This window comes from Thamnophis elegans, chromosome 1, assembly GCF_009769535.1.
Source record: "Thamnophis elegans isolate rThaEle1 chromosome 1, rThaEle1.pri, whole genome shotgun sequence".
Classification (NCBI taxonomy): domain Eukaryota; kingdom Metazoa; phylum Chordata; class Lepidosauria; order Squamata; family Colubridae; genus Thamnophis; species Thamnophis elegans.
The window spans coordinates 77690555-77706153 of NC_045541.1; the positions used below are offsets into that span (position 1 = coordinate 77690555).

Sequence of the window (15599 nt, forward strand, 5' to 3'; positions counted from 1 at the left end):
ACAATTGTCATTGCTGTAACCCAAACACTTTTTGGAATGGTAATAACATACTTGAAAAAGAATACAACTGCACTCTGTATTGCTGGTAATATCATGTCTTATGACAAACAATTTTCTGAGTTGAGTTTTTCTTTTCTCTTTTTAAGTCCCATGAAGAAGGAACAGTGGAAATGCTTTTCTTGGCTTTTCCTGCCCTTGATATAATTCTAGTTCTCTTCGTTTGTATTGTAAAATACATTTATTGTATATTGTCAAAAATGTTTTCTTCAGTTTCCACCCAATTGAAGATTAGTTCTTTTGCTGTTCTGTTGTCCAAAGATAGGACAAGACATCTAGCATTCTTGTCAGATAGGCAAGACAGCTTCATTCAGCAACTTTCCAAGCCATGTTGAATATTAGGCGCTATAGTTCTCAATCTGTTCTTCACCATGAACCCCCTTTTGTGGCCATGGTTCATGACCGCGGACCCCCCCCACTTAACTCAATATTTAAATCATAACCTTTTTCAAGTCTTCATGCTTCTCCATGACATCATCGTCCGTCCCGTCCCCCGGGTTCCACAGCCCATAGGTTGAGAACCATTGGTTAGGAGTATTTCAGAATAAATAGGAATGTGGTGATTAGACAAACAATTCTTTTAAACTCGTTTTCTCTCCCCTACATATTGTACCCAAATGGAATGCCTTAAAGGGTATAGGATTATCTAGAAGCAAACTAATCTTCCTCTTATGCAATGGTTATCTCTTAGATGTTATCTTCTGATATTACAATGGATGTAATATCCATAGGAGTCTCTGATGCTCCTGGGCTCTCTGCTCTGATATAACAAGGAAACTGAGTCACTAATATAGGTGGTCCTCAGTTCATGACATTTTCTTCAGCAGCTGTTTGAAGTTATGATGGTAATGGATCTTTACAACTACTCCTTGTCTTTGTGGCTGTTACAAAATCTCCACAATTATGTGATCAAAATTTAAGAGCTTGGTAGCCTGCTTTCAATTATGACTGCAAGTTACACTTAGCAATAGCAATAGCAGTTAGACTTATATATCACTTCATAGGGCTTTCAGCCCTCTCTAAGCGGTTTACAGAGTCAGCATATTGCCCCCAACAACAATCCGGGTCCTCATTTTATCCACCTTGGAAGGATGGAAGGCTGAGTCAACCCTGAGCCGCTGAGATTTGAACAGCCGAACTGCTGAACTGCAGTCAGCTGAAGTAGCCTGCAGTGCTGCATTTAACCACTGCGCCACCTTGGCTCTTAAATTCCTTAAATTCCTATCTGCTTGTATCCTCCCCATTATCACAACTGAGACTACCGGAATTGCCATCACTAAGCAGTGTAGTCATGTGTTGTTTCACCTAATGACCACTTCACTTAGTGATGGAAATTCAAGTCCCAATTACGGTCTTTAAAGGAGGACTGTTTGTAATAGATTTGTAATAGACTCTTAATTTTCTCAGGTTAACCAGCTAAATCTGGAGAAATTTACATAATGTTTTATTCAGAAATGAATGAACTTGAATAATAGGTATAGTACGTCCTCTTTCCAGATGTGCAGTCCAGAGGCATTCTGGCATGCTGGGCCCACTAAACCTGATCTTTAAATTGGCCTCTTGTCTAAGGTGACTTGTAATTCTCTTATTCCCCTCCAGTTCAGATGCTGTGGTGTCTCCAACTATACTGACTGGTTTGAAGTGTACAATACCACACGGGTGCCAGATTCATGCTGCTTGGAATTTAGTGAAAACTGTGGACTTCATTCCCCAGGGACCTGGTGGAAAGCTGTGAGTATTAAATGTAAATCATGAATCAGCTAACAAGACTAGAATTTTTAGAATCTACCAGTGAAAGAAAAAAAAATGCCATTACTTTGCCTATTTGCTACATGCTGTTGTGCCCATCTTTAAGGGTGACTAAACATCTATCCGAAAGTCTATTCTGACTCATTCGTCCTAATTTGGCATACTTCTCAGACAACCAACCAAGAGGAGAAAGAGCCTTAATAAGTAGTTCACCTTTAAGTGTCAGTGGGAGAAATAAAAACACAAAACTCAAGAACGTGAGTCAAGGCAACTTTTAGTAATCTGAATGCTTGTGAAAGGCACATTAGAGGGATACACTTCCAAAGCAGGCAGGTAAAAATAACATGGGGAGGACAATTTTTATTAAGTCAAACGTAAACAGGAAAATACACTTAAAAACATAGTCCTATACAAATTTGCAGGCAAATTTAAGACAGAGGAAGCAAGAATATCATGAGGAGCAAAAGGAATCAAGTAGGGAATAAAAATACAGCAAGGAGCAAAAAAATGATATGGAAAATGGTGAAGGAGACAAAGGGAGAGAGGGGCAGATATATTGGAAAAGAAAGATGAAAAGGAAATTTGAGGGGTTGCAGGGGTGGGATTCAGCCAGTTTGGACTGGTTTGGGCTAACCAGATGTTAATTTTAATCTGGTTCATTAAACTGGTAGTTGTAACGACTGGCTGACCCTGCCTCGCCCCTCCCAGGAGTCTCCACGTGGCCCATTTTGGATGCCAGGTAAGTGCAGGGCCTGCATGAAGGCTCTGGGAGGGCGAAAAACAGGCCTACCAGAGTATGGAAAGTCTGGAAGTGGGTCCGTTTCCAGCCTCCCGAGGGCCTCTGGAGCCCGGGTGAGGCTCGAGGAAAGCCTCCTGAGCCTGGGGGAGGGCGAACATACCCCCCTGCACTAGGCCCCCATGGCCATAACCACCCAGCAACCGGGCAGAGAATGGTTGCTAATTTTTTTCAATCCCACCCCTGGAGGTGTGTATATGAAATGAAGTTGTGGTTCATCTGGAGGGGAGCACAGGGATATGTCTATAGCAATTCTCAGTCATCAGGTCATGGTGGTCCCAAAAGTGCTTTTGTCAAAAGGCAACTGGACTTGGTTTTTTCCTTGAAGATGTTTCACTTCTCATCCAAGAAGCTTCTTCCTCTTTGGTTTTTAGGACTCTAACCTCCACTTTTTCCACTTGATAAACATCTCCAACTTCTTCATCATATTTTACTGTTACATGCTCTAAGTTTTCCAACTTCTTCTCCATCCTCTCAAATGTGTTTGATAATTTCTGAATTTCTAACAATATCTTTTGCAGGCTTAAAGTTTCTTTCTGCTGTTGAAATTGTGCCATTATCTCCAGCTGACAAATACTGCTGCTCTGGCTTGGAAGGCTTTTATAAGATTAAGCATAAATTCACAATAAGGTCTTATTTTCACTTTTCTCTGTTAAAGATATACTTCAAAGGAACATCTGTATGTTTTTCTTCTTATCACTCTCTATAAACAAGCAACGAGACCTTGAAGTGCCAAGCCAGAATAATCAGTGAGGAAAGTAAAAGTGTTTTGTTTCTAATACACAAACCTCCAGCCTCCGAGTAGCAGTGTTTTTCTTTCCCTCTGTTGTTACAATTTTCTTTATTTCCTTTTGTATCTTTTTTATATTCCTAGTTTTAAAAAAGTCAAATTCTTGAATGAGTTAGAGAAGAAAAGGGGAAAATCACCTGCGGTAGTGAAGAAGGGGAATTTTAGTCCATAGGTCACAAAGAATAATAATAAAAGAAAAAAAATGGAAGAAAACTTCATCCATTCATTTTAAAAGGCTTGCATAAATTCCATCCATGAACATAGAATTTAAAAAATAAGATAACCCACTGTCCAAAACCATTCAAAGCTTAATTCCACCATTTATTTCTCCTGTTCTCAAATTTAAATTAACTTTAAGTTTTTTATAGACAGTCTCTTTTAAAATGGTAAAAATTCCTTACCAGCTGGAAACACTTTCTCTTTCCGTATCCCTCCGTTTTGGAGCTGCCCCGACTTCATCAGCCTAATGGCTGGATTTTTTGTCACCGGCTTGAAGAACTTATCTTGGATCGATCAGGGACTTTGCGATGTCCCTGAGATCAGCAAGATCTTCCTGTTCACTGTGTCTGTGGGACGGTTTAGATCCGATTGGACCACCCAACGGCAAAAGTATCGGCTGCGGTCTCAGTGCATCGAGACCGCATGTCCATATCGTCGTGACATTGGATCCTCCTCCCCAAGAAGCTTCTTCAGCTCTAGCTGAAGAACAGCTAAAGAAGTTCTTTGGATGAGAAGGGAAAAGGGGGAGAGAAATGAAGTCCAGTTGCCTTTTGAAAAAAAAAATCACTTTTGGGAGCACAGGGATAGCATATAAAATCTTTATTTTGCCCTTGTGGGTTTTTTTCTACTTTGTTTTTCCCTAAGTGGCTTCTTTCACTGCATGTATGCTCGCAGATTATTGTCTATGTAGATTCTCAGTCTTTCAGGTCATGGTTGTCCCAAAGGTGTTTTTTCAAAAGGAAAAATAAAGTCCACTTGCCTTTTGAAAAAGCACCTTTGGGACATGCAGATTATTATTTTTCAATTGCTGAAAATATAGAGTTCTGAATTTAGCAGGAGGTTGGAGTTGAGAGCCTATATGACCCCTCCTAACCCCGGGATTTTTTGAAACTGCCCCTTTTCCTCAGCTCAGTGCCAAGTTGATGTACCAAAAGCAAGGTTATTTTGAAGTATCTTTGATAGGAATGATAAAGGCAAAATGAGTATGCCTGTCTAAATGTTCTGTGATAACTGAAAATAAGTTGGATTGCTAGAACAACTAGCAGCCGACTTAAATCGTAGAGGCTAATATACTGCATAAGAGTAACCTAATAGTGAAATCCTTGCAGTTGTTTCTCTCAAACTCACCGTGTCATGTTGCCTTCACGTGACGTTTTCTGACGTTTCCCACATTTGCGGAGCTGGGGTGGGCATGGCCTGCGCGTGACGCATCCGGCCCGCGGACTGCCAGTTTAACACCTCTGTAGTGGGTCTGTGTCTGTGTATAGAAGTTCTAGAGAACTGCAGCATCAAGACAGAAGCACATTCTGTGAATCTCAGGATCAAACTTTAGCATCTCACAGAATGTGTTCAAGATGAGACCAGGAAACAAGAAAACAAGTCTTTACAGGATAAGACAGCACTGCCCGGTGTTGCCAGTTCAGAAGATTGCATACACAACATTCGGTCTGCAGTGGTTGAGATCAACTGGCCTGTTGTCACAGGAGACACTGATAATCTCTAGGAAAGCAGCTCTGATGAAATAATCAGTATTTAGAGGTTTTCTATAGGGGGGAAAAGCAGTCTCTTTCCCAAAGAGAGAGGGAGTGCCCCAGAGAGAGAGATCACAGCTGCGATATAAGGATATCTGGAAGAGGGATCTAAGGGCCTTGGGAATGGACATTAACAGCTGGGAAACCTTGACCTCTGATCGTTCAGCTTGGAGGCTAAAGATGCAGCATGGCTTCCTCCAATTCGAAGAGACACTTGTTTGGCAGGCTGAGGCAAAGAGGCAATCCCAGAACCAGCGAAATCTGGGGGCTGGGCAGGGGACAGAATGTATCTGCCCTCAGTGTGGAAGGGATTGCCACTCCCGAATCGAGCTTTTTAGCCACACCAGATGCTGTGTTAGGACCTCTTTCCAGAGCATGATACCATAGTCTTTTGAGATTTGAAGGATGCTAATCAATTTCCCAAGAAACATTCTTGCATTCAGAAAGTACTCTGGAATCCATCCAGGTGTACAAGATGTTACCCCAAATTCAACCAAACCCTTCATGAGCATACTCAAAAAGTTATGCTGAAAAATAAGTCCAAGGTGATCTGTCACAGGAATGTATCAAAACTAAAAGTAAATCCTACTGTTGATTCGATTGTTATTTTAAAACCTCTTGTCTTTATGAGTCAGGCCTGCAAATCCTCCTAGGAAATTATCTGCTAAAATTTGACATACTGACACTGGGACTAACATGTTAGAACAAATGTAATGTCATCTGGTTACTTTGTGGTTGCTAGAAAGCCAGGTGAAGTATTTGGGTAATGATTTGTTTAAGCAATAATTGGTCTATAATTGCCTTCTCACATTCTTGCCCAGCATTTCTGTTTAAAGCACTAAGATTTACTATTCGATTTAGAAACGCAGCAGTCTGATTTGTAGGGCATACATGAGAAGCAGACATTGTTCTTTTGTGTGTGTGTGTGTTCATGAATTTTGCACAGAGTATTCACTTGATCTTCATTTGTACAGTTTCTCTAGGCCTTTAAAGACATATTTCATTGCAAGAAAGTCCCCAGAGATGCTTTTCATCTCCACTGGAAAGCTTAAATTGACACTGCCGATTACCAAGTTTGATATGAGTTTCAGGTTCTCCTTAGTTCGTTGACTTCCTTATAGCATAATGTGTTTTTTTTTCCCCTCTAGCCTTGCTACGAAACAGTGAAATTATGGCTTCAGGAGAACCTGTTAGCAGTCGGAATTTTTGGATTGTGCACAGCATTGGTTCAGGTATTTCCTATGTGCTTTCTGTTTATTTTACCACCGTGACGGATTTAAATGCACTTCAGTTTAGTATTAGTATCTGATATTAGTAGCAAAATCCTATAAATCTTTCTCAAAAGGAAATTCCATTGAATTTATTCATTGATAAATTCGTCCAGGATTGTAGCCTACCTATCAGAACTGCAAGAAGATTGATCTAAAGAAAAACTTGCCTTTTTTATATTGAATACTGTTTACTTCCTCCTGCTTGTGTGCAAACGTGCAAACATCAACAAGTCATGGGTGTTTAATGATCCTTCCTTAGTTTAATTAGAGTATCTGATGATATAAAATAGGAATGGTTTCTACATAAAATTGGTTAAGCTTAAGTTAATGGGGAATAGTAATTGATTTATTGTGCCTTAGCCTAAACTGCAAGAGATCCCTCATAATGAATTTTTATTTGAAAGCAGGCCTGTTCAGTAATTAGCATATTTTTACTTGATCACTTCACTGCCTCTTACACTTTAAATCTTTTCCCCCAATCCTCAGAAAGTTGTTCTGAGATCCTAAGAACAGTATAAAGCTGCTTAAAATTAACAAACAAGAACTGTGATTAAAACCACTTATATTATATCGCATTTGAGCCAAAACCGGCAAACATGTTGTTAACTTACAGCCCTAGTGATTTAAACTTGTCATCGCCTTTTAGAATTAATCCTGTAGGGTTGTAGGATTTCCCCCCCTCTCCAAATTAATGTCACAATTTAATACAGAATTAAGGAGGCTAATCCTGTTGAAATCAGTGGATTTAACTATGCCCAACTCTCCAGAATTAGAGTAGATAAAATACATCTCTACTTTGTAATCCTCTGTTATTTTTATACCTGATTATTTGTCATGGTTTTCCCATAAAATAGTAGAAAATGAAAATTAGATACAGTGCTAGCCATTCTCTATTAGAGTTCCATAACAAGGTACGTACATCAGCCTTTTGGTAGCATGCAGTCTTGTGCAGATTGTTTATAGTACTCACACAAAACCAAGCCTATAAACCAGGGGTGTCAAACTCAAGGCCCGGGGGGGGGGGATCCCACCTGTGGAGTGCTTAGATCTGGCTGCAGGAGGGTTGCAGGAGGCCATTGCAGCCAAACAGAGTTTGGGAACCTGTTTTCGCTGGCAGAGCGATTGGCCACCACAGGCACCCCGACATGAGTGATATGGAGCTGGCCACCCCCAACCTTGGCCATGCTCATCCTGGCCCCCTGAGGTCAAACACAAGCCTGATGCAGCCCTCAATGAAGTCAAGTTTGACACCTCTGCTATAAACCATAATGGACATACCCAAGTATAATTTTACTCAGATCAGAGTAAAGAGGAGGACAGGCCATGCAGCACAATATGGAGGGTTCCAATGTCCTTTGGCAATGCCTACAGATGGAATCAACACTTAGCCAGACTTTTGCCCCCAAAATACTCTTTTCTCTGGGCAGAAAGTCCACGAGGAAGCAGAATGCCCACACAAAATAATGGCATAGATAGCCAAGCTAGATAAAAATAGATGGCAACTAATCAAGGAGAGAACCATCCTAGAATTAAGGAATAATTTCCCAACAGTTAGAACAAATGCCTATGGAGATTCTCAATCATCCAGGTCATGGCTGTCCCAAAGTTGCTTTTTCAAAAGGCAACTAGACTTTCTTTGTTTTTCCTGAAGATCTTTCACTTCTCATCCAAGAAGCTTCATTCAGTCAGAACTAAAGAAGCTTGTTGGATGAGAAGCAAAATGTCTTCAAGGAAAAACAAAAAAAAAGTCCAGTTGCCTTTAGAGAAAGCACCTTTGGGAGGACAGTTAGAACAACTAATCAGTGGAACATCTTGTTTCTTAAATTGTGGATGCTCCAACAGAGATTGGACAACCATAGGTTTTAAATGGTATAGGGTTTCTTGCCCGAGCCGGGGATTGGACAAGAAGACCTCCAACATTCCTTATATCTCTATTATTTTGTTAGAAAATAGAAGGGCTTTTGCCCCTCTCCCAAATTATTTAAGCTAAAGGGTTTTTTTCCATTAATACTGAATAAAGCTATGATTGAGTTATAATCCAGGTGTCTTTCCTCCCTTTTCTTTTTGATTGTGAACAAATTTCATAACTCTCCTTTGACTCTCCATTAGGTTAGCCCCAAACTGAGTATATCCTGTTGATTATGCAGAACAGTTTTATGTAGAATTGATATACCCTGGGTGGCATGGGAAATTCCTTACTCCTTCTGGATCTGTAGGGTGCAGCTGTGCATATCGTTAAAGAATAGAGATAACGTTGTATCCTGTTTAATCCTGACCATGATTTTTGTATCCGCAGATTCTTGGACTGACATTTGCAATGACCATGTATTGTCAGGTTGTCAAGGCAGACACCTACTGTGCATAAAAATCATCTTCAGGGTCCATCAGCCACCTCTCCACAAGATGAAAGAGAGGACCCTCCATCCTGTTGTCATATTTTTTCTATGTAAAATAAACTGTATACTCCTCTATGGAAAAATTGTGGATCACCCTAGTTTTGTCACACCACTCAAACGGTATCATCATCGTGGAACTCAGACTTGCTCCGACAAAATAAATTCTTCTCTCTCAATGGCAAGAAAGGAGCGGCTCTCTGTTGCACAGACTGTGGTTTAGTTCGAGGCGGAGTTTAGTCTCTGCAGGCTGTTGACAAATAGAAATGTTCCCATCTAGCCCTATTTCATCAGTCCTCAAAGTACAGGGAGCCCCTTTTCATGACGGTAGAGAGGATGTGGAGCAGCCATTTGTTAGCATTTGGTTTTAGCCAGCTTAGCAACCTCAGCCCAGGGGCCTGCTTTGGACTCTCAGAGTTGTGTCACGGAATGAGAGGTCTTTGGGGAAAGTGTGAAAAAAGGGTTTCAGATGTCGAGTCAAATCTGGCTGTAAACAGAACTGGAATTCTTACTCTTTAAATCAGTGTAATGACGTTCAAGTACTAATTGTCTGAATATATCCCTATAGATGCACACCGACAATTCTAGCAGCTGCCTACAGAGCACATCAGCCTTCTCTTCCTTTGTATTCCACGGGACCATGGAGTCAAATGGAAAGATTTCCTAGGGAAGAAACTTAGGCCACTGAGAAACAAGCAATTGCATCAAACAGATTTATTCTTCAGTGGATATGTATTCTGTCACTGTCCTCTGGATTTTCTTTTAAGTGTCATTCCAGTTTTGGTGTTCCAATATGTCCTTTTTTTTCTGTTGTTGGCCCCTTTGTCTCTTTGCCTTTTCCTTAATTTGCTTTGTCATATTTTCACCTTTAAATAGGATAGATTTACTTGGGGGAGTGGGGGGACCATGCTGTAAACATGCTTTGTTAGCTGCTTTTTAAAGAAACAAATTATTCCAAGAAGGAATTGGGAGGTTTGAAGAAGTTCCCCAATAACCAAAAAGGTTTTAAACAAACATTCATTTCCTTTTTTCCTTTTCCTTTTCTCTGCATTAATATACACATACAAGAACATGCAGATAAAGTTTTTCAAGCACATTCCCATCACTGCTTGCAGCCATAGGCTAGTGAAAGGCTAGCATAGCTTATCTGCTCTCCGTCTCAACAATGAAGACTTAGATCAAAGTGCTTGATGGGTAAGCTGTATCTCTCTTGCTTCAATAAATCATATATCAATAAAATGAGTGGATTATCATTGTAGGTGAGCACTAATATGTGCGTTAATACCTGCATGCTGACAGAAGATTGACCAGACTTAGAATGCATAGTCGTAAGCCAGTATTTTTTTTTAAAAAAATGATATACCACTAACTGTGGCTATCATAATTGGAATTGTTCTTGATCATGAAAATAACATTCATGATCAACATGCAAGTAGAATTTAAGGTCAGTGTGTATACATTGTTAGTCCACTCAGAGGCCATCTAAAGACAGTTCCCTTCTCTTCAGTTCTGCTTTTTAAAAAAAAAAAAAAAAAGCAAAGGGACATTAATTCAGCACTTTCCTTGCTTTCCATCTTTTAGGTACAGAAGATTGTTGTTTATTTTTCCAGTAATGGAAGCTAATGGGCCAAGTTGGTGCAGTGGTTAAAGCACCAGGCTAGAAACCAGAAGGCAGAAAATTCTAATCCTGCGCCTTAGAAGCAAAGCCAGCTGACTTTGGGCCGTTACTCTGTCTCAGACTGAGGAAGTAGGACATGGCAAACTACTTCTGAATTTTTGTGAAGAAACCTGCAGGGACTTGTCTATGCAGCCACCAGGAGTAAAAACTAAAGTACCCCCCCCCCAAAAGGAAGACAGGAAGTTATTTTCCCTTTAATATTCATAGCTCTTTGAAGTATATAAGAATGAAAGTTTACAACTGCAAAAAGAGTCAACCCTATAAAATCAGGGCCAACCATATCAGTAAAACCCAACACCCTTATCTAAGATCTCCCTCTGTAAAATTAAAATTTCATGATTCCATGCAATGTGTGCAGATGTGGGGGCAATCTTACATCTGATACATATGCTTGATTGAAGACAAAGCACCCAATTTAGGGTACAGTATTATCCATTTATAAACTGTACAAATAGCTTCAATACAAACATTTAATATGCAAAGAAAACTATGAAATGTGATTATATCTTGACTACGATAGGAAATCTAGAACATTGTAATCATTTTCTGTAAAGAAGCAATACCTCAGGGCTGTAATTCAAGAAAGAAGAGTAGAGGTTAGGATCTGAACCATAGACCAACTGGTGCCCGTGTTCTACAGAAGTGCTCCCCAACCTGTTTGGCACCAGAGGCTGGTTTCATGGAAGACAATTTTCCATGGACCGAGGGATTGGGGGGGGGAGGAGCATGTAACCTAGACCCCAAGCATGTCCAGTTTCGCTCGTCCACCACTCACTTCCATTTGTGCTGTTTGGTGCCTACAGGCCATGGATCAGTACTGGTTTGTGGGTCGGGGATTGGGGACCCCTGCTATAGAGCAGTGTTCCTCAACCTTGGAACTTCAAGATGTGTGGACTTCGACATCCAGAATTTGCCAGCCAGCTTAGTTGGCTGAGGAATTCTGGGAGCTGAAGTCTACCCATGAGTGAAGAGTTGAAGAGTCCAACAGTAGCCAGTCATAGCAATGTGTAGAAATTCCTATTCCACCCTGCAGTTGACTCTTTTGAGTCCTCTTGTCCTGTTAAATGTACACACAATGGACAAGTTTGACTTTAAGCAATAATGTACATGTTATTTTCCAACTATTCTGTGGTTTTGATTCTTTCCCCTATACAAGAACAAAGAATGACTTTGAAATTCCATTGCTGTTAGTTGTCATTGCTCATTACTTTTGACTGTTTTACTAGCACACCTACTGACAGCTTTTAGATTGCCATCTCTATGATCTCCGTTATCATAAAATAAGGCTATACAAATAAAACATAGGTTCTAACGGTAAAATATGACTTCTAAAAATATTAAAGTACTCCTGAAGATCCCCTTTACACAAATAAAAGAGGTGACTCAGCAGAATTACTCACAGAAATTAAGTCACAGAAGTGAGCAGGAATCTCAGCAGGGAATAGGTAGGCATTAATCATTTCTTAATACTGATTGAAAAAGAAAGAAACTAATAGTTTCTCAATAGTTCAACAATAACCTCAAAGGCTTCCTGAATTTTACAGAACAAACAGTAACAAATGTTTCATAGCTTGGAAATCGAGATCAATAGCCTTGTTATTGTGTGTATGATGGCCATTCATTGCAAAGATGGACGGCTTGCTGTTTCCTTCAACATCACAAGATAGGTTCCACACTTGTTGGATCTTTGTGTTTAGAGGGCCAAGATAATTCTAAGCTGGGGGTTTTATTTTCAGTGCCCAAACTGAACCAGCTAGTAATGTTTTCATATTTAACCTTATTAGGTATTAAGTTTATAAGCTGCTTTAATAACTAATGATATGTGAAAGGCCACTCTTCGATTTCTAAGACTTTATTTCAGGAGATTAATTTTAATGGAAAGACTACTTTCTTGCTGTTGTTAAATAATTGGAACCTCTTTTCAGGATACTGTACGCCACTTAAATATCTAGCATCAGATTCCAATCTCCCTTCTGCATGCTGGCAATATAAACAATTCAACACCTATTGAGTAACGCTAACCTAAAAAACACCATCATGTTAGTAACTTTAAGTATCTTCATAGGAAGCCTAAATCACCATCACACTATCCAGAAAGGATGGTGTTCTTGGTTCACAGGACATTGTCATGAGAAAAGGCAGGTGCTGAAAATCCAAGGAACATAGTGGTATAATGAAATACTTAGACTTTTTTTTTTTTAAGAAAGTGTACAGGACCGAATGCAATATAGAGAGCCTTTACTTTGAAATGAGAGGAACTAAGACTCTATACCATGGGGAATTATTTTCTTATCAGAAGCTTCCTCCTAATGCACGTTGGAAAAACCTTGGTGCTAAAGCAAATCCTGGCTGCCTGTAACACAAAAACCAAACAAATTTAGGAAACCATCACCAGCCATCAGACTAGGTACCTGTAGCTAACACACCAGACTATTGTATACTCATTATGGTTCATTAATCAGTCACTCAAATCCCTGTTTGGTGGTTTTTGGGGAGTTTTTTAGGACAGAAAATAATTGAGCCCAAATAAGCAACAGAAAGCAATTTTTACAAGTCCGATTGAAAGAAGGAAATGCTTGTGATACTTTACTAATTCTTTAGTGACATGTGTATTCCAGACAGTATTCAAGAAGCCAGTGCAATTCCTTTTCTATATTATAAGCACAAGGCTTTAAACATATAATATGACCAAAGCTATTTAGGATCAGCTGTGGAGCCTGCCCCCTAAAGGTTCAGGTTTGGGTCCAGGGTGCTTAATTTCTGTTTCATGGCCCAAAGACTTAAGGTCAATGCAAATTAAGGATGTGAGTTTACATTTCTGTCTTATTTGCTAGGAATGTGTCTTTTGTCTATTGTGAATATTCCTAAAATGATGTGTGCTTTAATATACTGTAAAATAGCTATTAATAGCTACCTAGGTTTGTTACCTATGCGGGGGGAGGCTGGGAGAAGGAAGGTTCAGCACAGATTAAATAATAGGTTTCTAATGTACAATATGTTTTTTCTAGCACATTATGTTAAGATCTCTCTTTCAGTTTGCCATATTAAAAGGTACATTTGCCACATATGCTATGGAAGAACACGTACCTTAGAAATCAGAGCATAAAGACTTCTTTAAAATTGTGCAGTGGTGTTGCTGATAGCACAAAGTAACTCCCAGGAGTTTCCAGTCAACACAGCCACCGACAATGGCAACAGGAGGACACCAGGATTGGGATCACTAGAGATGGGGCAACTTAATGCTCTCCAGTTTATCTTGAACTACAACCTTCATGCAGGTGGACTATGGTGAGACTTCGAACTCCAAAGATCTGGAAGGCACCCATTTAGAAAAGGTTGGATTGGAGTTTCCTAATCATGTTCTAAGATTCTACCTAAACAGCACTAGAACAAGAGTGTATAGCAATCCAGGTGTTTTTTTTTTTAAAACAAAAGACCATGAATGACATGCAAACTTATTCACTGTATATCCTGCATGAGATTCCATAGATCCCAGTGGAATTTACTCCCCCCAAACTGATGCACAAGACTACAGCCTTCAAATCTTGAAAGCTGTTTTCCAGATTATGTCAGGCAAACTTGAGTTTGCTACAGTGGATACCCTTGACTAAAGCTCAACTCTAGGTGTGACAAAGCATCAATCCATCCCTGGCTTTATCCTGTACCTTTTTAAACACATACCAAAAAAAAAAGCAACAACAGGAAAACCAGAGGGTGAGAGAAAGATGCTGCTCTTTCCTCTTCAGCTGTTTTGTTTCTTTAAAATGTTTGCCCAAATGTTTTTCTTCACAGCATTATCCACTATAGTCACCCTACAAAAGACAATCTGTTTAAGATAGAAGCACATTCTGAGACAAGAGCATGAATGGCTTTTCCCATTGCCTGATCTCTACCACCACACAAAACTGGTCGCGCCTTCAAATGTTCAACCTCTCAAGTCTGAAAATCCAAGTAGAAGCCCCAGGCAAGTTACCTATTCAGATCCAAGTCACATCCAGTTTAGGTCAGAGATTTGCAGTAACCATCTACTTCATGGCTATGTATATATTTGCAAATCATTTGGTATTTCTAGATAAGCACATAGAAAATGTATAAAACATAACATGAAGAATTCCCAAAGTTCTAACGATGATGTGAGAGATTGGAGGTCCTCTGCATCTCCCGTCTACAGTTTTGTAAATGTTGCTCTCCATTTTACAAAATGTTTTTATTATGTGGCTCTACTTCTTTTCATATTCCAGTTTTCATATAACTCCTTTTTTAATGTTACCTGTTATTATCCATTGTAGTTTTTCTTGGTTCCTTGGGTATTCTTGCAGCAAAAAGGAATGGTATATTTTCATGCACCTCATAGGAAAATAAAGCTATACATTATTTTTTAAAAGCTTATTAAATATTCTTTAAAGTTTACAGCAGATTGTGTTTTGTATTCTTTAATATTTCTGTATACAATGATACTAATGCTCTTACTAAAACACTTTCAAGTTATATTTATGTGGGGGTAAATACACAGCACATTTTCTCTATATTCATTTTGTTCCTATTTGTGCGATGGTGGCGGGTGCTACAATAATTTAGTATTGTTTTGTACGAGGTCAATTTTTCATTGAATACAATCTGCTGCAATTCAATTTTATGGCTTAAAAATTACACAACTTGGGTTACTGCACTTACATGAACCTGTAAGAATTTGTTTACACCCTTTGAATAAAATTGGTTTGAACTTCTCTGGCCCACTCTGGTGCTGACATTTATATGGTTGCATATTTGCTATATTTTAAAATCCTTCGCAATCAAACATTCATATGTCTATGTGGTTTCAAGAGACGCATCATTGAATAGTTCAGGATCTTAATAAAAATAATACTTAACGGTATTTAAAAACATATCATGCATGGAAGCTACACAAACAAACAAAAATCAGTGTAGCCATACAAATAAAATGCTGCTATATAGAAAAAGGATACCATATCAAGTATCAAGTATCAATGATGGAATTCTTAGGAACTTCATTACATTACAGCAGGAGTAAAGGAGTAAAGAACCATGGCACTTTTATGACTGGGGGACTTCAACTCCCAGAATTCCCAGGCCAGTCATGCTCCCTTAGTCCT

At 39.3% G+C, this 15599-nt stretch overlaps 1 protein-coding gene across 1 annotated transcript in view; it reads left to right on the top strand.

The window, feature by feature from the left end:
• TSPAN4 (tetraspanin 4) overlaps positions 1–12690 on the top strand; it is a 278058-nt gene extending 265368 nt beyond the window's left edge. Inside the window, exons 5-7 of the mRNA XM_032218575.1 lie at positions 1657–1788; positions 6292–6375; positions 8711–12690. Coding sequence (XP_032074466.1) covers positions 1657–1788; positions 6292–6375; positions 8711–8779 — 285 coding nt within the window. The 3' untranslated portion in view covers positions 8780–12690. The remainder of the gene's footprint in view (positions 1–1656; positions 1789–6291; positions 6376–8710) is intronic.
• Positions 12691–15599: the final 2909 nt, after the last annotated feature.